General features: G+C 41.7%; 1 protein-coding gene across 1 annotated transcript in view; it reads right to left on the bottom strand.

The window, feature by feature from the left end:
* LOC122564224 (E3 ubiquitin-protein ligase RNF43) overlaps positions 1-27,695 on the bottom strand; it is a 225,409-nt gene that overhangs the window by 148,460 nt on the left and 49,254 nt on the right. The window contains exon 3 of the mRNA XM_043718921.1: positions 18,818-18,873. Coding sequence (XP_043574856.1) covers positions 18,818-18,873 — 56 coding nt within the window. The remainder of the gene's footprint in view (positions 1-18,817; positions 18,874-27,695) is intronic.

The raw sequence follows: 27,695 nt of genomic DNA, 5'->3' as shown, positions 1-27,695 counted from the left end.
ATCAATATCCCCAAGTAATGATCTGCAACATGCCTCTCGACAAGCCTCGGACCCACGCTGACGTCTGCAGCATGCTCCAAGACCACTCCCCCCGATCCACTCAAATGCGCGACACCATTTTATAATTGGCTAGTACAATTCTGCAGTATTTACAATTGTTTGTCCCAGGATGTCACACTTTGATGCATCTGATTTATGGAACCCACAGGGCAGGCATTAAAACCTCCCCTTATGATTCCCTTGCCACTGTGGGGTTCCTCACACACCCGGGCAGTGAGGCTTGAAGCTACAGTTAGGCCTGCAATTATGACAGCAGCACGGCAACAGGAGGACTTTGGCAAAGTTACACGCTGTCTGCAAAAAGCTAATGAGCCTATGCTTGATTTCCATAATTTCCTTGCTTGCTTGAAGAACGTTTGGGAATCATCTGCGGGCATTTCTCTCTTAAACAGCAATTGTTTAGAAGTCCAGACCCTTGTCAACTGTATGCAGCCCCACTATGCCCAGGCCTTCAAATCCCATAACCTCAACTGGTAGACCATGGACTGGGATCCCCTCCTCACTGCCCTTACCAATATGGATCGACAGGGTCTTTTTGATTATAAGGAGACTTACCCTCGATTAACACAGGTATGTAATCAGGAACTGCAACATAGGGACGAAAGCAGAGACAGATGCAGAGCATGTGGGAAAATAGGCCACTGGGCACTAGAATGCCAGTCCAATCCTTGTCAACAGTCGTCACCGCAGCAACACTAACCTGCCCTCAGCGACAGCCTCAACAGGCCGTGTATACTCTTCATGACCCTTTTCCCCACATCTCCAATACCAAAGGGTGCCGCATGAGAAAGGTTGTGCAGGTCACCTCAATACAAATCTCCCGCTCCCCGTCAGAAATCCCAAAAGGGACACTGAAATATGGGGGGTTGTTTTGTCTCTGTTTTAGTGGACTCTGAAGCCACCCACTCATTTGCACCTCCTTCAGCGGCCCTTCCTCTCAGCTCCAACACAGTTTCCACTGTTGGGATCTCTGGGATGCCCATGGTCGAATCCCTCTCTACCCCAGTTCCTGTTGTCGTCGGTCTGTTGGGAGTCCCCTACATCGTTATAATCTCCCCTTCCTATCAGTTGCCCTTCTTTACCACCAGACTCTCAGCAAACTGAACTCACTGCTCTCCACAGTGCTTCACCTTGGAGCTCCCTGACACCAATTACCCACTTTTACAAGCTGTCATGGCCATCCTTACTCCTTCCCTTTATACATGGACACTCCCGGTCAATCCTATACGCGCTTGTCTGACCTCTTTCCTCCCACATTTGTTGCATGCCCCCTTTTTCCCACCACCACCTTCCTTCACCGGATCGTTCAGACAGGCCGCTTTCTGTGTGAGCTTCACTGCACTGTTGTTTACCTTACTGACCCTGACCCATCTTATTCCGCTATTACAGACCCCTACCTCAATCTGCCTTCCACAGTGATACTGACTGGATTTTATTATATTGGGAATGAAGGATTAGCTGCTGAAGCTCGGCACAATGCCGAACAATGAACCGCTTTTGCGGAATAATGCCGCTTCACTTCATGTTTGAATCATTTTTAAAGCCCCATGGCAACCCGAAGGATTTGGGGACCATGGTACACAGACTCTGCAGTCTGACGAAAGAATTTAAACCCCTGGACCCTGTGGATCCTGACTCCATGCAGATTGCCCGCTTGGGGAAGGAGGCGTTTTGCTCGCGTTGTTTTCCCTCACCCGAAGAAATGACCTTTACCTTACAGACCCGGCTGCCCTCCCACTCCTCGGACTCCCACTCCTACTCAATACTATGCAATCATCATTATGGGCACCGCACTCCAGTAATGCAGGCCCCGTCAGGTTGGCTCCACCTCACGTGGTCAATGTGAAACATGGGGCTGTCCTACCATTTATTTGGCAGTACAATTTATGGCCAGCTCCCAAATAAGGTATAAAACCAGTTACTGATTCCCTTCTGCAGCAAGGCATCCTGGTGCTTATCATGAGCCCCTGCAACACTCGTATCCTCCCTATTCCCAAGCCAGGAAAACCAGAACAGTGGAGATTTATGCAAGACTTGAAGAAAGTCAATGCCACTGTTGTCCCCTGCTCCCCAGTAGTGCCAGACACCAATGCCATCTTTACTAGCCTCCCTGTTACTTGTTTTTCTGCCATTGACTTCTGCTCGGCATTTTTCTCCACTAAATTGTCACCAGACAGCCAGTACCTTTTCACTTTTACTTACAGCAGCCACCAATACACGTGGACACTGCTCCCCAAGGGTACACTGAGAGCTCCACAGTATATGTCACTGTGGTACACTGGACCCTGAAAGACCTCCACCTGCCATGTAAGAGCACTTTGGTTCAGTATGCTGATGATTTATCAGACTATCGAGTTATCGATGCACCTCTCTGCCAGGCATCCTCGCCAAACCAGCTGACCCAGGTGAACTGGACGCTTGAAATGGCACAAACCTTTAAGGAACTTAAACATAGATAGAACATACAAAAGTACAGCACAGAACAGGTCCTTTGGCCCATGATGTTGTGCCGAGGTTTAATCCTAATGTAAAATATAGTAACTTAACCTACGCACCCCTCAGCTCACTGCTGTCCACATGCATGCCCAGCAGTCGCTTAAATGTCCCTAATGACTCTGCTCCCACCACCACCGCTGGCAACACATTCCATACATTCACAACTCTGAATAAAGAGCCTACCTCTGATGTCTCTTTATACCTTCCTCCTAATATCTTCAAACTATGACTCCTCGTACCAGTCAATCCTGCCCTGGGGAAAAGTCTCTGGCTATTGACTCTACCTATTCCACTCATTATTTTGTACACCTTGATCAGGTCTCCTCGCTTCCTCCTCCTCTCCAGAGAGAAAAGTCCGAGCTTATTCAACCTTTCTTCACAAGGCAAGCCCTCCAGTCCAGGCAGCATCCTGGTAAACCTTCTTGGCACCCTCTCCAAAGCCTCTGTATCTTTCCTATAGTAGGGTGACCAGAACTGGACACAATATTCCAAGTGTGGTCTCACCAGGGACTTGTAGAGCTGCAGCAAAACCTCGCTGCTCTTAAACTCGATCCCCCTGTTAATGAAAGCCAAAACACCATATGCTTTCTGAACAACCCTATCCACTTGGGTGGCAACTTTGAGGGATCTATGTACTTGCACACCCAGATTCCTCTGTTCCTCCACACTGCCAAGAATCCTGTCTTTAATCCTATATTCAGCATTCGAGTTCGACCTTCCAAAATGCATGACCTGCCCCTCACAAAGCCATGCTGACTGCCATTAATCACACGATGCTTTGCCAAATAGTCATAAATCCTATCCCTCAGAATTCTTTCCAAATCCTTGCTGACCACAGACGTAAGACTGACTGGTCTGTAATTGCCAGGGATTTCCCTATTACCCTTCTTAAAAAGAGGAACAACATTCGCCTCCTTCCAATCCTCCGGTATGACTCCTGTGGAGAGGGAGGCGGCAAATATCCTTGCCAGTGGCTTAGCAACCTCCTTTCTCGCTTCCCAGTGCAGCCTAGGATAATCTGGTCTGGGCCTGGGGACTTATCAATCTTAACGTTTTCCAAAATTTCTAGCACATCAACTTCATCAATCTTGATCTGGTCAAGACTGTATCCCAGCTCCACTAAGTTTTCATTTACAACAAGTTCCCTTTCCTTGGTGAAAACCGAAGCAAAAAATCTCATTTTGGGCTTCCCCTATCTGCTCAGACTCCACGCACAAGTTCCCTATGCTATCCCTGACCGGCCCTACCTTCTCCCTGATCATTCTACTATTCCTAACAGTGCTTAACTTCAGCACCTGCTCTGGGCATCTCTGGTCACATGCAGTCTTTTCAGCTTTTCATTAACAAGAAGGAGGGATATGCATCCAGGAGAAGGAGGGATGATACATGGAGTACGACAAACTTGGTATGCACTAGACCTTGCAGCAGCAGCACAAGTACTAGTATCAAAATGTCTAATATGTCTACAAAATAATGATGCTAAACCTTGAGCCAAGTATGATCATCTGCCAGTCCCAGATGGACACTTCAATCATTTACAGATCGATTTTGTTCACATGCCAGCCAAACAGGGTTTTAAGTACATGTTGGTAATTGTCGACATGTTTTTTAAATGGGTAGAGGCCTTCGCCAGCTGGAACAGTGGTCAAATGCCTGGTGAAGGATGTGCTCCCTAAGTTTGGAATTCCAGGGAGCATTAACAGTGACAGAGGCACTCACTTTACTGCAGCAGTCACAGACAATGTTAGGAAAGCATTCAGCATCAAGTGGAAATATCATATTCCCCATCCGCCCCAGTCCTCAGGCATGGTGGATCAGATGAATGGTACCCTTAAAACCACTCTGACAAAGGTCACACAGGACTTGGGCCTACCTTGGCCAGAACCCCTATCCTTAGCCCTGTATAACTTAAGAAAGCAAGTCAAAGAGACATAGGACTTGCCCCATTCAAGGTCCTAATGGGGAGATCAATGCCCATAGGGACAAGATCTAGATTTCCTGTGGATTCTGCATTACTCTCGACACAGGAAGCTCTTCTGGATTATGTCAAAGCACTCTGTAGGATGATTACCTGTAACCATGAAGGTGAAGGAGGCCATTCCAGCACCTAATGATGACCCAATGCATCCCTTCCAACCTGGGTACTATCTCATGATAAAATCATTGGAAAGGAATTTGCTTTCTCCTCGGTGGAAAGGCCCGTACCTCGGCCTCTGGTAAGCCGGACAGCTGTCAACGTTGAGGTAAGACCTGAGTGAACACATGGAACCCGCTGTAAGAGTGCCATCCCCAGAGGGACACGAACAGAAAACACCAGAGGCACCAGCTCCCCCGCCAGCCGCGATACTGATAGTCATTTCAGCCTGTGCCTTGTTCATACTGACTGGGCATGAGGGAAACAGGGAAGACAGGATGATGAACTCTGTCACAAGGGAGTGGCATGTGAACACTTTTCCTTATATGACTTTCATTTACGTACAGAAGGTTAACCACTCTAGCTGCTGGGTATGCGCCCATTCCACCCCCCCCCCCCACCTCATACACTCGAAGAGAGGAATCCCCATGTCAACCGATTCCATTTAATGAATCTGAAACAACAGAATGGTGGTTGGAACAAAGCAGGTCCTCAGATATGTTCACCTGGGGCTGGGGTGGGGTAGGTTTGACTGGGAGTCTCACAAATCTTATGCGAGGCCCTGACTGGACCAATTTTTCTGCTAACGACAAGTTCACTTGGGAGTCCGCAGGTTATAATATGGAAAAGTATAACGGTTGGTTCCAGACTCACTCCTACCTCTCATACACCCCCAGCTCTATTCCTCACTATCCCTCAGGAAAGGGTACACCCATGGGAACCATCTGCTTTAAAAGCAACCACACATCAGGGTGGAATGCTGGAATCAGTAACTGCATCCATTCTCTGCTCCTTCCCCTGTCTGCATGCCGACCCACTTCTGCTGGCAGTACGCTGAACCTTGAAACTCCCATCGACAAGTGCCAAGTTTGCAACCCTTTGGACTGGAACTCCGATCAATTACTTGAGAACTTATGATGGCACCTATTTCACTTGCGGCCACAAAGCTGACCCCTGGCTGCCATTCTCCTGGAGTGGTAGTTGCTATCTAAGGTATGTGGTTCCCTTTACCACTCGCATTCCTTCCCATTCCGATGGCCTTGGCCTCGCACCAGGAGAGCTATAACAGTTCTGAGCTGTTCTTTGCCATTCTCTTCCCTTCTTATGGGACCGCACTACTGGCAATGGAGGTCAGACATTGGCCTCAGCTCTTGAGGAAATTGCGAACGACATGGCAGCAGCCCTTGAGCAACTTAGTTTGGAGGTGGTTGCCATTTGCACAATCGCCCTACAAACAGATATTGGCCTTAGATTATCTACTAACCCAGAAAAGGGACACTTGTGCCCTCAGTGGCTCTGAATGTTGCACCTATATTCCGACTTCAGTGAGAACATTAACAATCTTGTCAATCAAATACAAAAGTCTGCCTCCAAGCTCCGAGACACTAGCTCCCCTTGGGATCTGTGGAGCTGGATGGGTGGATGGTTCAGTCCCTTAGGAAAGGTCTCTTGCAGGGCCTTATTATATTTGTTGTTATTTTCGTTATCATTTCAGTTCTTATCTTCTGCTGTAAGCAGTGCTGTGTGCACTGGCTCGCTGTTATTACTCTCAGTCCCATTAACTTTCCAGTTGGTCAGGCTCCCTCCTCGCTGAAATCCCTTACCCTGATACAGAACTCCAGAAGTTGGAAACTGCTGGTTCCGACACATCAGACCCTGAGGACTACCCTTCTGATTCTGAACCACCGCCCCACCAGACAATTCCCCAGGCTCCAGCAACATTCCCCCTTTTGCAGGAGATCCTGACCTGTTGTTTTGATCTGATGATCAAAAATGAGGGACTGTGGAAGTTGTTTTTGCTGGCCCGCTTGCTTGTAGCCAGTTTAGTCAGTCATGATGTTGCTCTCACTTAGCATGGCCCCAAGCATACTAGAACATTCTGTATCAACCACATTACTTCACCTCGTTTATCTGGAGACACCTGTTAAGCAAAAGCGTTACCCAACCAGACGTTAGCAATGGGTGGACGTAGTATCTGGAATGTACACTGACTCAAGGACTGAGAACAATAGCTTGTTACGTGCAATCTTGGAAAGGCTGACCTCAAACTCTGCCTGGTGTATGCTTACGTAGGCCATTTAGTGACTATCTTGCAGTTTTCTGTATGATTTAGCAATTGTCAGTTTGGTATCTGTTGTACTATATAAATGCACAGCGATCTGGAGTGCTTGGAGAGCACCAGACCGTGGTTAGGAAAGGTGTGCTCCCCTCATGATATCATGCAATAAAACATGTCAATACTCAAGGTCAGAGTCTGGAGAACTGCTTCAACATACTGCATCTGGAATACTAATACAATTTTAGTCTCCTTAAAGGAGATTAATGAGAAGCAGTTCAAAAATAGCTTGTTTGACTCATTCCTTGGATAAAGGATTTATGTTATAAACAGAAGTTGCACAGGTTGGGTGGGCTGTTATCCATTAGAGTTCAGACGAACGAGGTGATCTTATTGAAACACAGAAGTCCCTCTGGAGTATTGACAAGCAAATTGTGACAGAATGTTTTCTCTTGTACACAAGACAGAATAAGTTCTTGCTTTCAAAATAAAGAGTTTTTTTTTTCCAGAGTCATTAGGTCTGTGGAATCTCTTCCATAGTGAACAATGAAGGATCACTGGGATCACTGAATATATTAAAAGGCAAGTTTAGATTCTTACAGAGCAGGCTTGATGGGCCAAAGAGGCTACTTTGCTCCAAAGTCCTAAGTTCCATTAGTTTGATTTCTGGTTAAGACCTGCCAATCAACTTTAGAAAATGCCAATGTACACTGATGACTACCGTAACAGCCAGCACATTTAATCCAAACATACGTGAAAACGCTCAAACTGCACAGAAAGCAGTAACACTGGACTATACATGAGTAAAGGTACCTATACCCACAGAGATTAGTCCAGTGCAATTGAGAAGATGCACTTCCTGCAGTTATTTCGATCCTTTTTCTTAAACACATTACTCTGCATTTAGTATCTGCAGATGAAACTCAGACCATGTAAGTAGTTGAGAGGGTGGGGAAATCCATAAAGTCATAGCAGAAACAAAACCCAACAACCTTTTTGATTGTATGAGCTCACTAAAAGGTTTTGAGAGAGAATCAGGTCACAACAAGCATAATGAGCACTAATTCCACCTAACTAGAAATATTGATGTTACTTTCATCACTATCTTCAGCAGGAGCCAAATTCTTAAAAACTTGGAGGTGTGTTAAAGTCTGGTGCCAGAGCACCTCTTCAACCCAGATTAATGCAATAACTATACAGTCACCCCCTGATCCAGAAGTGGAGATTTCAATCTCTACAGTCAAATTTGAACATCAAATCTTGGTTGACAATTCAGTGAAGTGCAAAGGGACTGCTGCAATCAGAGACAGCAATGTAACATCCTGTGACAATGTCTGATGTTTATCAGTGGGTTTATACAATGCCCTATCCAGCATTCCTCCTCAACCAAGAGCACCAAATCAAATTAGCATCATTTATTCTATTTTCATCATTCATGAGCCTTGTTGAATGTAAATTCACCACATTATCTACAGAATAGTCACTGCACTTCATTAGTAATTAAACAGCTATAAGAAACAGTGGACTGCCTTCAGAATTCACTTTTTTGGCTTCAGTTGGAGGCAACTTATTGCAGATGCTGTAGTCTGTCTATACTCGATATGTTAACTTGCTTTCTCTCCATGGATGCTGCCTGACTTGCTGTGATCTCCAGCATTTTTGCTTACTGTATGGCTCCATTCCTTGATTGCAAGGGTCCTATGTCATAAGAGTTTAATTTGGTTCAAAGCAGTTCCTAGACAACATAGGTGACTGGCACCACACTGCACTTGATTCAACCATAAAGCATCAAGTCATCATTTCTTGGAGTGCATTATTGTGGAACCTGAGTAAACCGAAGTCATAGAGATGTACAGCACGGAAACAGACTCTTTGGTCCAACTGGTCCATGCCGACTAGATACCTCAACCCAATCTAGTCCCACCTGCCAGCACCCGGCCCATATTCCTCCAAACCCTTCCTATTCATATACCCATCCATATTTACATGCCTTTTAAATGTTGCAGTTGTACTAGCCTCCATCACTTCCTCTGGCAGCTCATTCCATACATGTACCAGCCTCTCCCAACTCCCTAAATTCCCCTTAGGTCTCTTCTATATTAGATTAGATTACTTAGATTCCTTACAATATGGAAACAGGCCCTTCGGCCCAACAGGTCCACACTGACCCGCCGAAGCCCAACCCACCCAGGCCCATTCCCCTACATTTACCCCTTCACCTAACACGAGGGGCAATTTAGCTTGGCCAATTCACCTAACCTGCACATTTTTGGACTGTGGAATGAAACTGGAGCACCCGGAGGAAACCCACGCAGACACGGGGAGAATGTGCAAACTCCACACAGTCACCTGAGGCGGGAAATGAACCTGGGGCTCTGGGAATGTGAGGCAGCAGTGGTAACCACTGTGCCACCCACAATATCTTTCCCGTTTCACCCTAAACCTATACCCTCTAGATCTGGACTCCCCCACCTCAGGGAAAAGACTTTGTCTATTTACCCTATCCATGCCCCTCATAATTTTGTAAACCTCTATAAGGACATCTTTCAGCCTCGATGCACCAGGGAAAACAGCCCCAGCCTGTTCAACCTCTCCCTATAGCTCAAATCCTCCAACCCTGACAACATCCGTGTAAATCTTTTCTGAACCGCTTCAAGTTTCACAACATCTTTCCGATAGGAAGGAGACCATGCAACATTCCAACAGTGGCCTAACCAATGTCCTGTACAGCTCCCAACTCCTGTACTCAATACTCTGACCAATAAAGGAAAGCATACCAAACACCTCCTTCACTATCCTATCTACCTGCGACTCTATTTTCAAGGAGTTATGAACCTGCATTCCAAGGTCTCTTTGTTCAGCAACACTCACTAGGACCTTACCATTAAGTGTATAAGCCCTGCTAAGATTTGCTTTCCCAAGATGCAGCACATCACATTTATCTAAATTAAACTCCATCTGCCACTTCTCAGCCCATTGGCCCATCTGATCAAGATCCCATTGTAATCTGAGGTAACCTTCTTCGCTGTCCACTACATTTCCAAATTTTGGTGTCATTAGCAAACTTACTAACTACATCTCTTATGCTCACACCCAGACATGGATATAAATGATGAAAAGTAGTGTATCCAGCACTGATCCTTGTGGCACTCCAGAGGTCACAGACCTCCAGCCTGAAAAACAACCCTCCACCACCACCCTCTGTCTTCTACATTCAATGGGATCAAGGTAAAACATTCAAATAGTCGAAGTCATTCTTCAAAATTTGGCAAAGAAAAGGAAGTTGGCATCGTTAGAAGTCAATTCTCCCAGATGCTGCATGAGCTCCTCAATAATCTGCCCTTCATCAATCCATCTCCATCCATCAGTGTTAGATGTAGGACTCAATTATGATTGGCTCCATGCCCACATGCAGAAAAGTCTGAACAACATCCAGCCTCAAATTGCAAGTAACAATTGGCCATACAAATGCCAGGAATCCACTGCCTAAACGAGAGAGAACTCCAGCCCTTATTCGATCTGAAAAATCCTCATCACATTCAGTGACATTACCATTTCAAAGTCAATTATCATAGAATCACCACTGACCAGAAAATCTCTGGACCAACTACCTGTAACACTTATCCAGAACGTTATTCAAAATCTGAAAGAGACAGATTAGGAGTGACGGAAAACACACTATTTTTAAGAGTGAGTGTGGCTATACCAGCTCCAAAGAAGCGCAAATGTATTCAGAACAAACTTGCCCTCTTGATCAGCCATGAACTCAAATGTTCAGTACTGGCACACATTGGCTTTGGCGTGTGTTATGTGTAGGTGCACTGCAGCAACACAGTAAGGTGAGTAACACAGCAACCAGGTGAGTAGCTTTACTGCAATAAAATGATAGACCTAACTCCAGACTGATGGGCCTTAATTGAACAGAATGTGTAAAGTGAACAAGATTCCGATAGAAGTGGGAGTCGGATTCCTGTGCTTGAAGTAATGTAAACAACTAAGCTGCAGAATGTAAAACAGCATTGGCTCAGGTTGATTCCTAGTCACTCCAAACCTTTCAAGTTTAGAATTTTCAACAGATCACCAGCAAAGCTCAAGCCTCAATAAAATCTAAATAGGCAGCTAAAGCAGTAAAGGACAGTTACAACAAAAAAAAAGACACTCACAACCAATTCTTAGAAACTATGCTATCAATTTTGAGCATTGTACCATGTCCAGAGTAATCACAAACGTATGTTTGATTTGGCACAGAAGACAGCAATGGTCAGATGCTGAAGATACAAGTTCCTTGTATGGAGAGGGGAAAACAGAAAAGAGGAAAATTTTGGGAGTAGGGCTGTGGACTTTGAATTATTTCATGTTGCCTTGGGATGGGGGGCTTACATTTCTATTGCACTGTTAGGGCAGTTCAGTATACTCTTTTGGCTGGGTTTCCTATAGTAGTGGGGGCACTGGTGATTTGGGGTGGGCAGGTTCCCAAGATACATTTGTACTTTCTGGCTGGAGCTCAGATTTCTCCTGATGTTGTTTACTGCATGTAACATAGAAAATAACTGGTGGTCTTTACTGAACACCACTGGTGCAGTGTCAGTTTCCTGATGCCTGCTACACTTAGTTCTAAATGATATGCAAAGTTAATGAGTAACCATTGATCGCCAAACAAGCAAAACCCACAGCACTACCCCAATATTGACAGAACAAGGCCGCCAAGTTCTACCACATGCAAGGGCGTATAATATGGAACAGTTTAAGATAGACATGTTACCAAATTCATGCATGTACTACCTACCAGGCACACTCCTAGGAAAGGAAGCAAAACATTTGGTTCTGGCAAAGGTGCTCATCTTGGGAGATGTCCTTTACTCAAACTGCATATCAATTCTTCACATCAAAGAAACTGGATAAAAGAGACAGCAGCCAGTCTGACTATAAAAGGATGACAAAGAACAGTGTTTTCTCACCAATTTATCAAAAAGAAAACTTGGATGACTCTTGCCCTCTTTTGTTCAGGTCCACATGCACATCACAGCCATTTCCCACTTCCCAACCACTCAGCTATCTTAGTTCAAAATGTGATTTGAATTTTGAACATAGAGGGCTGTTTGCTCATTTAGATGGTCCTGGGCAACAAGTCAAAGCATGGGATCTGACACCAGGGCATTACAAGCAGTAGATGGGATGAAAATCAAACCATACCAGTAACTATATGTCACTGTACAGTTTTCAGAATGCTGAATAAATTGAAGCAAATGTATAAATAACAGTCACAATTCTGATCAAACTATTTGTACAAAACAAAACTTCACTAGGTCATCTTTGGTTTAAAAATAGAGAGAATTAAGTGAACATTCAAGTCACATTAACAGTGTTTCAAGAAGCAGCTCAAACACAGCACTGATTGGAAAATCAGTGGATTGATTTACTTGCACACCTCCCCTCAAACATCATCGCACTGTATTTCAAACTTAAATTTGTGGCTCAAAAGGTTTTGAACACATTACTACCTGTCCAACCATCCCAAACACCATGTTCAAAATCCTCTGCACATCATGTGTTCCATCATCAATTTGACAACATCTTCGTTGTTACCCCTCCTCATGGATGCTTTCATTAACTTTAGACTCAGTTATTCCAATTGCCACTGACTTCTTGCTTCACAACCTCAATAAATGCAAACTTCTTCAAAGTACAACTGATTGTAATTTGATTTATTGAGGGGAAAGTTAAGTTACTGCCCCTTGTCTTAAATCTTACCATGACTTAGTCCCATGCTGGCCTACAAAATCCTGCAGCCTCACATTCTCTCACATTACTTTCTCACCACATCTCTCATATCCTCAGAATTGGGGGCAATTTGATCCATTCTCCAACACTCCCTCTTAAAAAAAAACCTTTCGTCTCTCTGCTACTTAGTTTATTTGATCAAGTTTTCAATCTCTCCATCCACAGAATAGCACTTACTGTTGTATCAGGTTCCATTTGTAAAATGCCAACTGTTAAAACGTCTATAGCAGATGAAACCTGCTGTCACTGCATGTCAATGAGAATCCAACCTGAATATTTCATCTGCATCTCCAAAGATGCTGCTACTACTTGAATACTGTGCAGTAACATCCTGGATTCTCTCTTTAGAAAATTCAAATCTATAACAGCTCATTTAAGGCTGCTTTAGTGTCAACTTCTACACTGAATGAAAAAATTCAACTCCTGTTAAAACATTTAGGGGACCATAAGGAAATTATCTATATTTAACTGAGAAGTAGAATTCAAGGTTAGCACTAGAACAGACAGTGAGATGAATCTTTTGTTCTATGCTATAATTTTAGTAATAAGAGGCCAGATGTAGCAACTTGATGCAGGAAGCCTACAGAGTTACTGTTGCCTGAGACAAATGGCGCAAATACCAATTACGTGTGCAATATATACACACATGCAAAAGGCCACAGCACACACCCAAACATTTCATTTAGCACCTTTTAATAGAGAGCAAGAAGGTTGTTTAATTCATTGCAGCAGAGTACATGCAAACAGATCAGACTTCTAACCACTGCACCATCTGCTTGCCAGCCACATTACTTCCAACTGGATTAAACATAGTCAGTTGGGCACGCTTCTCACTGGACCACCACCAGACTCCAAATGAATGGACTACATCTTCCATTCATCCATAGATTTGGCTGTTCTCACTGTTTGGGAAGCAGGATAGGTTGTCTTCCAAAATGCACTTCTGAGCAAACTACACTGCAACAGGACACCAATGGAAAATCCGTCAGCTGTAAGCTACAGCAAATCCATGAGCAGAGGAGGAGAGAAGAACAAACATTAAAAGTTTGAGGATTTACAAGAACAATGGTGTGTTCTGGAACCACATTATAAAAAAAGCAAAGATTGAAGCAAAGGCAATTTGATACTTGGGTGGTCTTTTAAACTGATCCTTCACAATAATATGCATGAAGTTAGTCACACATCTTCGAAAGATTAGCAGCATATTAATGAAAGTAGTGCAGGAATATTTCAGTTTCAGATTGTCTGCTGCCTTCCAAACTGAAGCTGACCCACCACCATGCATACTCTCCATTTCGGAGAATGCCCAGGGCAGGCAGTGGTATATTTGATAACTGTTATTGTTCAAATTACTTGGTAGATAACAGGACAGAAGTTGTGGAGAATATAATTTCACAAAAGTTGACAACCCACCCCTCAACAAATCAGACAGCTTGAAATAGTAGCTTCATCCAAATGCAAAGATTTTATTTGGATATCTGGACGCAAATTAACTTGGTATTTGAAATATAAACAGGTTGTTCTGTGATAGCAGGAAACCAAGACAGGGGATTTCAGGAACAGGAAAAGATAATCAAAACACATTCATTATTAACTAGTTCCAAGAGGTTAGTAAGCAACTACAAACAGTTTCCTCCCCAGCCAAAATGCTACCTTCAATTCAAACCAAGCTGCAGAAAAACAGAAGCAGAAATTGCTGGAGAAATTCAGGAGGGATGTTTCGGGACCAGTGACTCTTCTCCAGAACTGGGCTCTATCAATAGTACTGACAGAATTTAACAGCTCCACAAGTCTCATTATCACAAACACCAATGTGACAGCCAAGGAAAGCAACATAAAATCATCTCCTCACTGAGTCCTCTGAAGAATGGTTTAAGTCAAAGGAGATTTTGGGTTCAGCTCCGCACATACTTTTCACAAAAATATTTAAAATAAACTTCACACAGTTTATGGTTTTTTATGTCCCATGAAAAAGGAAAAAGCTGAAATGTCACTGACATCGAAAGATCACCAATCTGCAACTTTAAGAATAGTCAACTACAGCAGGATGAAATCTGACCAAATTGATTATATCTGAAATTAACAGGAGATATTTAGAACGCTCATTACATGAAGAGTGTCCATAGAGGCCGAAAGAAGCTAAGCTACACAGTTCTGCTCTTAGCTCTAAAACTATGGCTTCCTACATTGTTTGGAATATCCTACACCAATCACTTCATGCTCCATGCCAGAGCAGCATCGCCATGCCAGAGCAGAACGATCTGTGCTGAAATTCTTATTGCAGAGTAAAGCTTTTCCTGGAATCAAAGAATAACAACACCAATGAAGTACTAAACATCTGCCCACTAAGAACATTAAATATCACTTCTACTAAGAGAGACTTGAGTATTACTTAAAAGAAGTCTCATTTTGTTGATGTTTTCTGTCTTGCACTCATAAGGACATTTGAAGAAAAAAAACACCAAAATGAGGGGAAAACAATATTTATACTGTATGAGAGGAGTCTGCTGATTTGGCAACTGGACTGATTGATAAAGGTATTGTCACGGAAAATGTATCAGCTAACGATGCCAAGTTGTGTGTAAATTCTAAGCTAAGGAATTGGATTGACCAAAGCATTGCCTTGATAGGAAGAACTCTCTCCACCTTGCGCTTTCTGTTCCCATCTCCAGGCTAATTTTCCAACCTCATCTCAATAACTATCCAAAGGCTGAAAGGACTGTTATGCTTTAGCACACCCTAAAGGCCTATAATACCTAACAACATTCCTAACAATTTGAATATTACCCACATACACAGCAGGATGTGCAATAAGAGACCTTGCATTATTCAGAACACAAAAAGCTGTGCTTCCAACTTCTCCTAACTCAGCTATACAGTCTAACAAATCTCCCATTTATCTGGGCTGCTCCTATTAATAAAAGGTGCCATCATCCCTATGTCAATCCATGTCTAAATACAGCAAGATTTGGACAATATTCAGGCTTGGGCTGACATGTGGGCAAGTAACATTTGCCATACACGAGTGCTAGCCAACAGCCGTCAATAAGAGAGAATCTAAACTTCACCCTTGGCATTGAATGGCATTACTATCAATGCTTCCCCCAATATCAACATACTGGGGACTACCATTGACTATAAACTCAACTGAACTAGCCATATAAATACGGTGGTTACAAGGTTGGTCAGAAGGTAGGAATTCTGCAGCAAGTAACTCCCCAAAGTTTGTCCACCATCTACAGGACACAGGTCAGGAGGGTGATGGAATACTTCTCACTGTCTGGATAAGTACAACTCTAACAATATTTAGGAAGCTTGACACCACCCAGAACAAAGTAGCCCACTTGACTGACACCTTATCAATAACCATTCACTTCCTCCATCAACAATGCTCAGTAACAGCAGGGTGTATCACCTGCAAAATGCACTACAGAAATTCATGAACCATCAATAGATGGCACCTTCCAAACCCATGACCACTACTATCCGGAAGGACAACAGGAGCAAATACATGGGGACACTCTAATCCAAAAATCCCATTCAAGCCATCCATCATCCTGACTTGGAAACATGTCACCGTTCCTTCAGTACGGCTGGATTAAAATGCTGGAACTCCCTCCCTAATGGCATTGTGAGTCAAATGTTATGACACGGGGTAAACCCCTCTGCTAATTTGAACCAGACACACAGAAAAGCTCATCTCGCCTTGTAATCTGTTAAAGTATGAGTGACCAAGAACCACAAAAAATCCCTCTACACAAAGAAAAAGTTTAATAACTTATTCTTTAACTCAAAGAGACACAAAAACATTAAACAACAGCTATCTACACAGGAATCCTCCTTTGTCTGATCAAATTATCTACCTCCCACTCTACAACAATATACTGATGAGATAAAACCCCTCAGTTAAGTTTAACAAAAAAAATCAAATTTCAAAACCAGCCAGTTGTTGCTATGCCCTTGGTATCTTCGTCTGGGTCTTTCTTGGGTCTTTCTCATCAAAATGTGGCAGAGTTTTGACATATTTATATATATCACTACCTTTCTTTTAATCCTATGTAGACAGCTATTGTTTAATGTTGTTGCTTTTCTTAGAGTTAAAGAATAAATTGTCAAATTTGCTAAGTCGCAACTTCTCAAGTTCAAATTCGCTCTCTTTTTGCTCAGCTAAGAACCTTCTCTCTCTCTCTCTTTTCTTCCTCTATCTTTCTCTTTGCTTATCTTCCAACTCCATTTTCCTCAATTGTAATTTAAGTTTTTCTAACTCTACTGCACTCGTCTGTTTTTCTGACACACCTAAGTGTTTGAGCAATTCACTTACAATTTCAGCTTTACTTTTGTGCTTGGATAAACCCAATTCTAACCTCTTTGTATTTTCTTTTCTTTCTAAACTTTCTTGGCAAATTTGGGAATCATCTTCAAACCCCAGAACCTCTTTAGCAATTTTAAGAGCTCTTCTTAAAATTTAACCAACAAGTAACCAAAATTGTCTCGCCTACGTTTTATTTCAAGAATTAGGACACAAAATTGGCAAGTGTTTAAACCTACCCCAAAAATCAATTCAAATCTGTCCAATCTCAGACTGGATCTATCTAAACTTGTTCCAATCCTGGCTGAGCCCTCAAACTGTTACAACACAGGGTAAAGCCCTCTGCCAATTTAAACCAGCCACATAGAAAAGCTCACCTCACCTCATACTCTGTTAGATTTAGAGAGGCAAAGAACTACCCCAAAAATCACTAAAGAAAAATTTAACAATTTTATTCTTTACGTCCAAAAGAGAACATTAGACAACAACTGTTTACAACTACTTTCCCTTAAACCTATCTTTTACTTCTTACTCTACAATGCTACTAGTCTGATTAAAAACCCCCATTAAGATTAACAAAAAAAAATCACATTTCAAAACCAGCCAACTGTGTCGTCTTTTCTTCGGTCATCTACTGTACAAATTTCTTATGGACAGGTACCTTTCAGAAAGCTATTCTTCCAGCAGTCAATTGGTGCTTGGCTGCTCTTTGCCGTTCTCTGTTCTAAATTTTATATACCTGAAAACATCAGACCATCTCATTGGTTTGATGTCATCAAAACATTAAAATTCAAATTTGATTGGATTTTGGTATCCTGGGGCATAACTTAAATTGATTGACCAAATTTGAATTTGTTGTGTACCATGGCAACGCAGCTCCACCTCTGCTTTACAATCAAATGTTATATTTTGCATTTTTCAGCACACAGTGTGCTTCTCTAGGTCCATGCCAGCTTCCACTTTCAAAGATACAGTATAAACCTATACCTTCACAATACAAATAGACTACAACAGTTCAAGGTAGAAGCTCACCACCATCTTCCCAAAGATAACTAGGAATGGGCAATAACTTTTGGCCCAGCCACCAACATCCATATCTCATGAATGAAGAGAAAATAATCACTTGGTCATACTAGCAGGATAAAGCTGGAGGCTATCCATGGTGTATATAGTGATAGATATTAAGATGGCATTCACTCTAAAAAGAGATCAACAGCAGAGGACGCAGAATACATCAGTTCAAGAAACCTGTAACGGAATGCCTTTGTCATGATAAATACTTATACTGCCAATTATCATTAGTACAGGACCTACATTTGAATGCTGAGCGTTGGACAATAAAGTGTTTTCAAATCATGACAAGCGCGCCAAGGACAGAACCACAAACTAAATCTAACATCAAAAAAGGGACAATACCACAGAGCTTTTTATCTGCTGCCCTTTCCTTTTCTCTAGGCACCAGTCCAGTTTGGCTAACCTCCATATGACCTGGCTCCTCTTCCTTGATTTTTTTTAAAAAACTATACCTTTTCCCTGGGAATTTGCTGTTGATTGCTATAGAGCAATAGCATAATATTTGGGACATACAAAGACCACTGCTCAGCCCATAGTTATTCAAAACCAGCTTTCATATGCTCCACACTGACTTTGAATTAATAGCTGTGTCTCATTCCCCAAACAGAAATTCTTTCCCTTCTTTTAAAAAAAAAACGAATTTTCCATTCTATTGCTCACTAAGCGTGTACTCCATACTAGTACCATTCTTTTTATTGAAAGCTAACAGTTGCTTTCATTTCTTTGACAAATTAAACTTTAAAATGTATTCTCAAATGCTCTACCTCATGAAAGAACTTTCCTGGATCCAAATTCATTATGCTTGTGAAAATATCAAAAGACCTCCATCAAGTTTCCCTGACTTTTCTCTGCACATAGTATACATGTCTAAAAGCTTAATAATCTTTTCTCACAGCTCAGACCTCACATTCAGAAATCCGTCTTTTAGCTTTTTCTGGATTTCCTCCCATGGTCTTGAAAAATCTGTAAAATAGTGACAAAGAACACAACACTCCATCTGAAACGCCAACTAAGAAATATTTGTTATACCATGCCTACACTGTACAAAAGTGACTTCTGAAACCTTAAACAACTCCTGACAGTTTTCTTTATGCTAAGCATTTTAAGTGATGGTGACTTGACTGATTGGTCAGTGAGGCTGCACTCAAGAACATTTCCTGCTCACAATGTGCAAGGCTGGCTTCTGGGATTCACAAAACTATGTCCAAAATTCAGAATCCATCACTCAACGCTAGTTAACATGCTACCCTCAACAAGTGTTCCAGGCCTGTCTACACTTGCAATAAGGGTATAAACCAACAACAGTTGTAAATGAATACAGTCACTTACAAAAAATCCAGCTTGTTTTCATGAATCAGAGAGGATAATGTCTCTGAGGCAAGTAGCAGCATTTAACTATCTTGTTTTGTAGCTGATAACAGAACTTATCCTATCATTTCACTTAGAAGTAGATCTTTGCTCTCTTTAAAGAGCACATTGATTTACACCAACCTTAATGCTTCAGGAAGTTCATTCAATTTTGCATCTGGTTAAACATTTCCATCAGTAATGAAGAGATTCTGTGCTTTTAAAAAAATCAAAATAAAACTTGTGAAAATATTTACTTCTCGTGGTTTGAAGATATGGAGATTTGTATAAGTTATCTTGGTCAAATTATTCATGCTGATCTTTCCTGAATGTTATTCTGGTGGCACTATCCAACTCTAGATCTGGTTGATGATATTTTGTGTATTGGTTACATCAGACAAAATTGTTAAAATTAGTTAATATGTACGGAAAATGAATCCAACGCTGAAGTCTTGACTGTATTTGATAATGTCTGAACTAGTAATTTTAATTATGCTACTGCCCTTGCGTGTGTTTTTAAAAACAGTTGCCTATAGCTCCATCATACCTCATCCCCGACAGCATTCTTCAGACTAATCAACAGAGGGAACAGAGTAAAATCTTATCCTAACATCCATATGAAATTTCCCAGCAGCTGTTAGTAAGTAGAAGAGAATTAGTGGAAGACTTATCTCCCATTAATTCCTCTCACCCATGAGGTGCCAAGGTTACCTGTAGCCTAACGCTGCTGTACAGCTGAGATCAACTAGAGCAGCTGAGAAAATCTTTCTACTTTATTCTTTCAAAGTAGGTGGGACATTACTGACAAGGTCAGCATTTGTTGCCCATCACCATAAGACCTTGAATGACAAGGCCATTTCGACTGGCAGTTAGACTCAACCAGACTAATGTACATTGAGAGTCACATGTAGGCCAAGTCAGTCAAGGACAGCAAATTTTTTTTCTTACAGGATGTTAGTGAACCAGATAAGGTTTGAAGGCAATTGACGATAGCTTCACAGTTGCCATTGCAGAGACCAGTATTCAGTTTAATTAATTGAATTTAAATTCTGTCAGCTGCCATGGTGAGATTTGAACCCATGTCCCAGAGAATTATAAAAGGCTTTCTGAATTACCAGTGCAGTATCCACACTACATCATTCCCCTAGGTTGAATAGGGATGTGGTGTGAATGGCTCACTTCAAGACCATCTTGGTTCATTGAAGTTTGCAAATCAATGCACAAGGAGGTTCAACTTTAATCCACCTATTCACAATACAGATCCCTTTCAGTTACACAATTCTCACTCCGTCCAATGTATTCCTCTAAAGTAATAGATTTCTACTGTTTACAGGTAAATGCTCAGTTCACAAAATAAGCACAATTTTAACCAAAGGTATGGCTTTTGAAATCGCAAATGGGTGCATGCCTACATTGCTAAACAGAATAACAAAGAGGGATAAAGAAAAGTGTCAAATTAATTGGCAAAATAATCTGAAACACCAAACTGCTGTGATAGAACAGCAGGACAGGAATACTGCCCTGTTTTGTTCAGTGAGAAAGCCCATTGTTTAACATGACACTCACTAACCACAATATAAGGCCCCTGGATTTGACTGCTCCCTGAGTATTGAGTCAGCAGTTCTCGACTCTTTTATAATTTGGAATTATTTTTGATTTCAGTGCTGCTGGACTTGAAAACACAAAATTCAGCAAGGATTCCTGCCCATGGTTAACATGCAATGGTCTCCTCCTGACACCCATGTCATTTTTTGAGCTTGCCAACATTCACTGCAGTAAAGAATAAAACTTGCTGCTACATAAGAGGACACCGAATATGGGTCCCAACTTTGAGAAAGGGATTTTGTTGGGGGCTGGGGAGTGTTGGAAGTAATAAATATGTTCTGCTGCATTTTGAAGTACTTGCCATTTATACTACTGGGCATTGATTGCATTACCCTCTCCTATACTCTTATGATGCATATATCTTGAGTCAAGGTGACTCAGTCAAGATCAAATAGGCTTCACAACCAGGTAGAGTGACCAGAACAGTTCAAACTGAATACACACAGGTGAGAATTCCTAAGTTTCTCCTTTTAGTTGCTTTTAATAAGTCTTTAGTTGCTGTCCAAACCAGGCTCCATAGTGTATACAAGGCTGCAAAGATGTGGCTGAGAGATAAGGAGTTCTTTATCTTTATCTTTATTAGAGTCAGTGTGACTTTAGGACTGGTTATCAGGTGATCTGAGAGAAAACCGCTTTGAAGTATTCAGATAAACAAATCTCTCATGTTTGCTTTTGGCTTGTTTAAGCTGTACTTAGGGCTGGGCTACAATTCTCTACTCAATAAACACCTCCTCAGTCAGAACCTAGCCTTTCATCTACTTAATATATTCATTTCGTCAGCCATGAAGATTAAAAAGAATTAAAAATACAACAGATCCCTATCAGTTACATAGCTCTCATTCTGACCAACGCATTCCTCTAAAGTAACAGATTTCCAGTGTTCAGACAGAAATGTTCTTTTCACAAACAGACTGGTTTAACTCCTGGCACAAGAATTGAATTACAAATATTCATACAGGAGGGTTTTGATCATGACCTGTTTGAACAACCATGGAAGGTAAATCTCAGCTTCCACCCATTGAAAAAAATAGAAATGCAGCAATCTGGAATATACCAACTCCTTATGTTTCAGTAATTCCACCAGGGACACCATCATTATCCAGTTTTAGTCACTACAGAGAAAAACACTGGCATTGCAGCTCAAAGAAAAGAAGTCTCCAGCACTTAAAGGGTTAATGCTGTCAACAGAAAATTTTCCTTTACCAAGCTTAGATGGGGAAAAGGAACAAAAGCTTTGCTTATAGTTTGAGATCAAACAGCACATTAAAAAAAATTCACTAACCCAATAGTGGCAGGCCTCTGGAAACTTACAATAAACAAGACAATACACAGTACATTGATGGCAATACTAGAAAGAGGAATTTACTGAACCAGTAAATACAATTTTTCAAGGTATTTAAAAATTGTAAATTCAGAGGCATTTGACTCTTTAGGTGATTCTCTCTACTGCACCAGCTGTGGTCTACTATAGTAGCAACATACATCTTCATAACAACAGTACGGAGCCAGGCTTGGAAAACAGCTCTACATTCCTCACTAAAAACTAAAAAGAGATCAAAGAAATCTCATCGATATCAATCATATTCAGCTTGGATTTTAAGGACAGCCAAACAAAAGAGTCTATTTTCAGAAAACAAATTTCACTAAGGTTCTCAAATAAAGGTAAAATCTTGCAGATGCTGGAAATCTGAAACAAACACAGAGAATGCCAAAGAAACTCAGCAGGTCTGGCAGCAGCTGAAGAGACAGAAACAGAGTTACTTAACTCTGCTTTCTCTTCTTAAGTGCTGCCAGTCCTGGGTTTCTCCAGCATTCGTGTTGTTTCATTAAAATCCTCCTTCCTCAACAGGTCATTCAATATCAGTATTATACACATGGCCTCCAGAATGCAAACAAAGTTGCCACCAATTCTCCTTGGTGGAACCAACTTTACAATCTTCCCAATGGCCATATGTAACTCTCATCAACATCCCTTGCCCTCATTATGCTCCCATCGCTGAGCCATAACCTTTACCATCCTCTTACTGAGCCAATGGACAACTTTTATCAAATTCCAATTTCCTCAACACAACCGGCACCAACCACCCATCGTCCAGCTGCCCTCCTGCACTAACTGATGCAATGCACAACTTCCTATCAACCTACCCTTGCAGATGACTGCTACCAAGCTTATGACCGGCTGACATAACTCATCGCCAACACCATGCCATCCCATCATAATGACTGATCTCATCATTTACTACCACTGACCACCCATCTCATGTTACCTCCTGCCTCCACCATGCACTGTACCATCACTGACAGTCACTGAGGTTTGATTTGATTTACTATTGTCACATGTACTGAGATACATGAAAAGTACTGCACTGCATGCTAACCAGACAAATCATACCTAACCAAACACAGCAGGATAATAGAACAGAATGTTACAGCTACTGAGAAGGTGCAGAGAAAGATAAACTCTAATGTATGAGGTCCGCTCACAAGTCTGATAATAGTGGACAAGTTCTTAAATTTTCCACATCCCGGTAAAAAATATTCTATTAAAGCAACTAAAATTGAACAAATTAACAGAAGAGATTTACAAGCAGCAGTCAATAAAATGTAACTAATCAGAACCTAAATTGATTGTAACATGGGGTGTAATGAGAATTGCATTTTACATTACACAACAAGATGGCTTTTAACTCAGCACATCATAAAAGGGGATTGAGCAAGGCAAACAGTTGTTGCATTCTGTTGCAACGGTTTAACAGTAAATTAGAATTTTAAACTTTTATCATGTTGCTGTAGCAGCAATCACTGAAAAGATGACAGCAATTCACCAGTGATACACCAGAAACAGGAAGGGATTAAGGAAACCAAGTATCCAGCTGCAAGCTAGGTTCAAGCCCCATGGGAGATATGCACTGTGCAGGTGCAGTACCCACCGCACCAACAGACACTAGTAATCCTCCACCTGTCAGCACAAAGATCCCCAGGACAAGTGGAGTTATAAACACAGATGGACCTTTTATCTCAGTCGCACATCCATGAGCCTGCATCAAGCACAATCACCCTCTTGTACTTTATGTTGACGCAAAGGAGGATGATGAGAGAGATTCCTGTGTTCAACAAAGCAAACGGTAAATTGACTGTAAACTGCAATGCAAGATAGCATACTACAACTGTACAGTGTGTTCTATTGCAATAGCAAGATTACAGCAGGAGAGAAGATCAATCACCATGCTTGGACTTATGCAAAAACCCAAAATCTCACACTGTCAACAAGTTATACTTGGTTCTTCATTTGCATGAATGCTGCCTCTTCATCTGAACAGTCAAAATCTCTTGTGTTGGGGACTAACTACATTGCTTACACTAGCAAAATTTCCGAAATTCTCTATCTCCCAATGAGGGAAAAAAACTAAGACAAGAACAACCATCTTATTGCATTCAAAGTCAATTATGTGTTTAGAAGTCTATTCACTCTATGGATTCAGTATCAGCATCAAATGATTCCCAGGTCAAACACACAGTCAGCTTCAATGCAAAAGTTCCTCAACTCTTCCTTCAGACCCCCTCGATCCATCTCCCACCACCTCACAATACAGTCAGTCAATCTCTCCTGGTCCTATCCTTTACCTTTTCAGTGAACTTGACAATCGGTCCAGAACTTCCACACTACGCATATTAAAGAACTGATCACTTATGGACAAGCCTTGCGCATACACAGGTTCTGCTCAGAGGAGAAGAAACAGGATGGACATCGAAAGATACAACCGATAAAGTACCCTTGGTCGTCCAGTACTTCCCCAGAGCAAAGATACTACATCATGTTCTTTACAGTCTTCAACATGATGATGAACATCTCACTAAAATCATCTCTACGCCTGCACTTCTCGCCCTCAAACAACCATCAAATCTTAAACACACCATCGTTTGCACTAAACTACCTAGCCTTCAGCACATCAACCATAACACCATATAACCCTACCATGGCAACCTCTGCAAGACATGTCAGATCATCAATATGGATACTAGCATCACATACGGGAACACCACCCACTGTACACAGCAGTTTCTCCTGTGACTCTGCCAATGTGGTCTATCTCATATGCTACTGGCAAGGATGCCCCAAGGCATGGCATTTTGGTGAGAACATGCAGACACTACAACAATGGACGAAGGGACACCGCATAACAATCGCAGACCAGAATGTGCCCTCCCAGTCAATGAAATGTAGCCTCCAATTCTTGGGCAAGCGTCCTCCAAGGTGGCCTTTTCAATACACAATAGCGCAGAATCGCTGAGCAGAAACTGAGAGCCAAGTTCCGTACCCATGAAGAAGACTCAAACCATGATCTTGGGTTCATGTTACGCTACGTGACCCCACTACACTGTTCGGTATATGTTAAATCCTCCTTCCAGTTCTGTTTTGACACTGCCACTGTGATAAATTGTTATGATCCCTCCACATCAATTAGTTTGAAAGTTTTGGATTACTTATCACTTCGATTAGACTGTCGGCATGTGACCTTTACACCAATCATGTTATTCCAGTCATTTAGTTTGTCTCCAGTACCACCTTACTTTTAATTTTTTTTTGTAATTATCTCTGTCTCATTTAACCAGATCTTCCCTTTGCTTGTTACTGAGCTGTTGACACTTTATTCACACTGTCTAATATTCTTGGTCACCAACAGAGACTTATTATTCACCACTCCACTCACCCCAGTTGTATGGTCTTTTGATTTCTCTCCCCTTGGACCTCAGGATGTATCAGTGTTGTCACAGCTAAGAGTTACTTGTGTAGTGTATGAGGTTAGCAAACTTGGCATAAGGTGATCTTGCAAACTAGAGATAGTGAGAACTGGAGAGCCAGAGTGGATAGAGTGTTGAGATGGAAAAAGCACAGCAGGTCAAGCAGCATTAGAGAAGGAGGGGAGCTGACATTTCAGGTTGGAACCTTTCATCAGGATCTGGTAACTATGCAACCTTCAAATTTTGCTGTGCTTTAAGCAGCTCAATAATTATATAATTAACCTGTTCAAACTTTCCCAAACATTAAATGCTTTTCATATAGCAAAATGGTCCCTATGAATTGCAAATATAACTCCACTTTTAAGAAAGCAGGGGAGTAGACAGCCCTATAAATTCCAGCATTTCATCTATGATTGCTATGAACAGCAATGATCGGGCACAGTCAATACAGATTCATGAAAAGAAAATGGTGCTTGAAAAACTTCAGTTTTTTTTGAGGTTGCAACCAATAGGGTGAAAAGAAACTAGTGATTATGCTTCCAGATTTTCAAAAAGCATTTGATAATGTGCCACACATGACCTTATCATGCCAATGGATTGGATGCAATATAATAGCACAGATTAACGGATAAGAAGCAGTATAAGAACAAACCAGCCATTTTCAGCTCCGCTGGCTTTAACAAGACAGGTGCTGTAAGGATCAGTGATGCACTCAGCAATTACCATCTATATCTATTATTTAGATGAAGCAATCAAGACTAAAAGATCCTGGCTTGATGATATGAAGCTAAGTGGGAAACTAAGCTGTAGGGGTTATGAAAAGAGATCAAGACAGGTTAACTGTGGATAACGGATGGAACAGAATGTAAAGATGTGTGAAATTATCTGATTTGAAAGATAAAACAGAAAAGTCAAAATTTTGCTTAAATAGTGAAAGATTGGGGAATGCCAGTATTCAGGGAATCTGAATCCTGTAAGAATTCCAGGAAGTCAATATACAGGAAAACATTGGAAAAAATGGTATGGCACTTTTTACTACAAAAGGTTTGGAGCAAGAGAGTAAAAAAGTCTTCCTCTGAGTGCACAATTGGAGTAATGCGCATTGCATTGACCACTGAACCTCAGAGAGGATAAACTTATATTTCAGGGACAGCAATGAAATTTGACTAAAACCACTTTTGCGATGAGGGGATGGTTCAACGTGAAGAGATAATATTAACTCGGTCCATATACCTTCAACTCTGGAACTGACAGTGATCTCAATGAAACAATTTGGGCAGGTACTATTTGCTCCAGCTAAGGAATCTAGAAAAGAATGTCAAGGTGAGGGCTCAGCAGCTTAAGGCCAATGTGGAGGAACTTCTTCAAAGAATTGTGAAGTTCTGGAATTCTTGATACAAGGGAGCAGTGGGTGCTCAGATGGTAAGTGCGTGGGATCAATAAAGTTTTGATACTAAAGGAATCAATAGCTGTGGGAATATTGAGGGCAGCTGCAGGTAGAAAATCAACTCTTTTCCAGCTTTTTTTTAAAGCATTCTTATATCATAGAATAAGTTAAAACTCTTACTCGCAACCAGATGCTGCAGAATGAAAGAATTTTCTTGGCACCACAAAAGCTGGTATTGGAGTCTATCTCCGGGCAGCTTATACACAGAGTGTCAGTTTATTTTTTTTACAACTCTACCTAACGATCCAAAGTATGCATCATACCAATGTTAAGGGCTTCCAACGCCAGAGTGTTTTATAGCATAACCAAAATAACTCAGCTACTCCCTTTACATGGAAAACTGTTTGCATAGATCATTTACTTTATTTCCATAGATTCTAAATGATGCAGAAATTTGTGCGTAATAAATGGCCAACAAACCCTGCAATATGGATGAATGCATCATATGGCATGGGCATACAACTGCAGACAGTTGAGTCTGCACCGAATATGGATGAGTCCAAATGGGACAGCAATTGGCGAATACAATGGGTCTTACCCTGAACCAATGGAGAAGATAATCACCACCACAGCTCCTACTTATGATTACAAACCAGTGAGTTAGCAGAAGGTAGAGCTTGCTGAGGATACTTGGTGTGAGAAG

Source organism: Chiloscyllium plagiosum, chromosome 28 (genome assembly GCF_004010195.1).
Source record: "Chiloscyllium plagiosum isolate BGI_BamShark_2017 chromosome 28, ASM401019v2, whole genome shotgun sequence".
Classification (NCBI taxonomy): domain Eukaryota; kingdom Metazoa; phylum Chordata; class Chondrichthyes; order Orectolobiformes; family Hemiscylliidae; genus Chiloscyllium; species Chiloscyllium plagiosum.
This window is presented reverse-complemented; position numbering and strand designations above follow the sequence as displayed.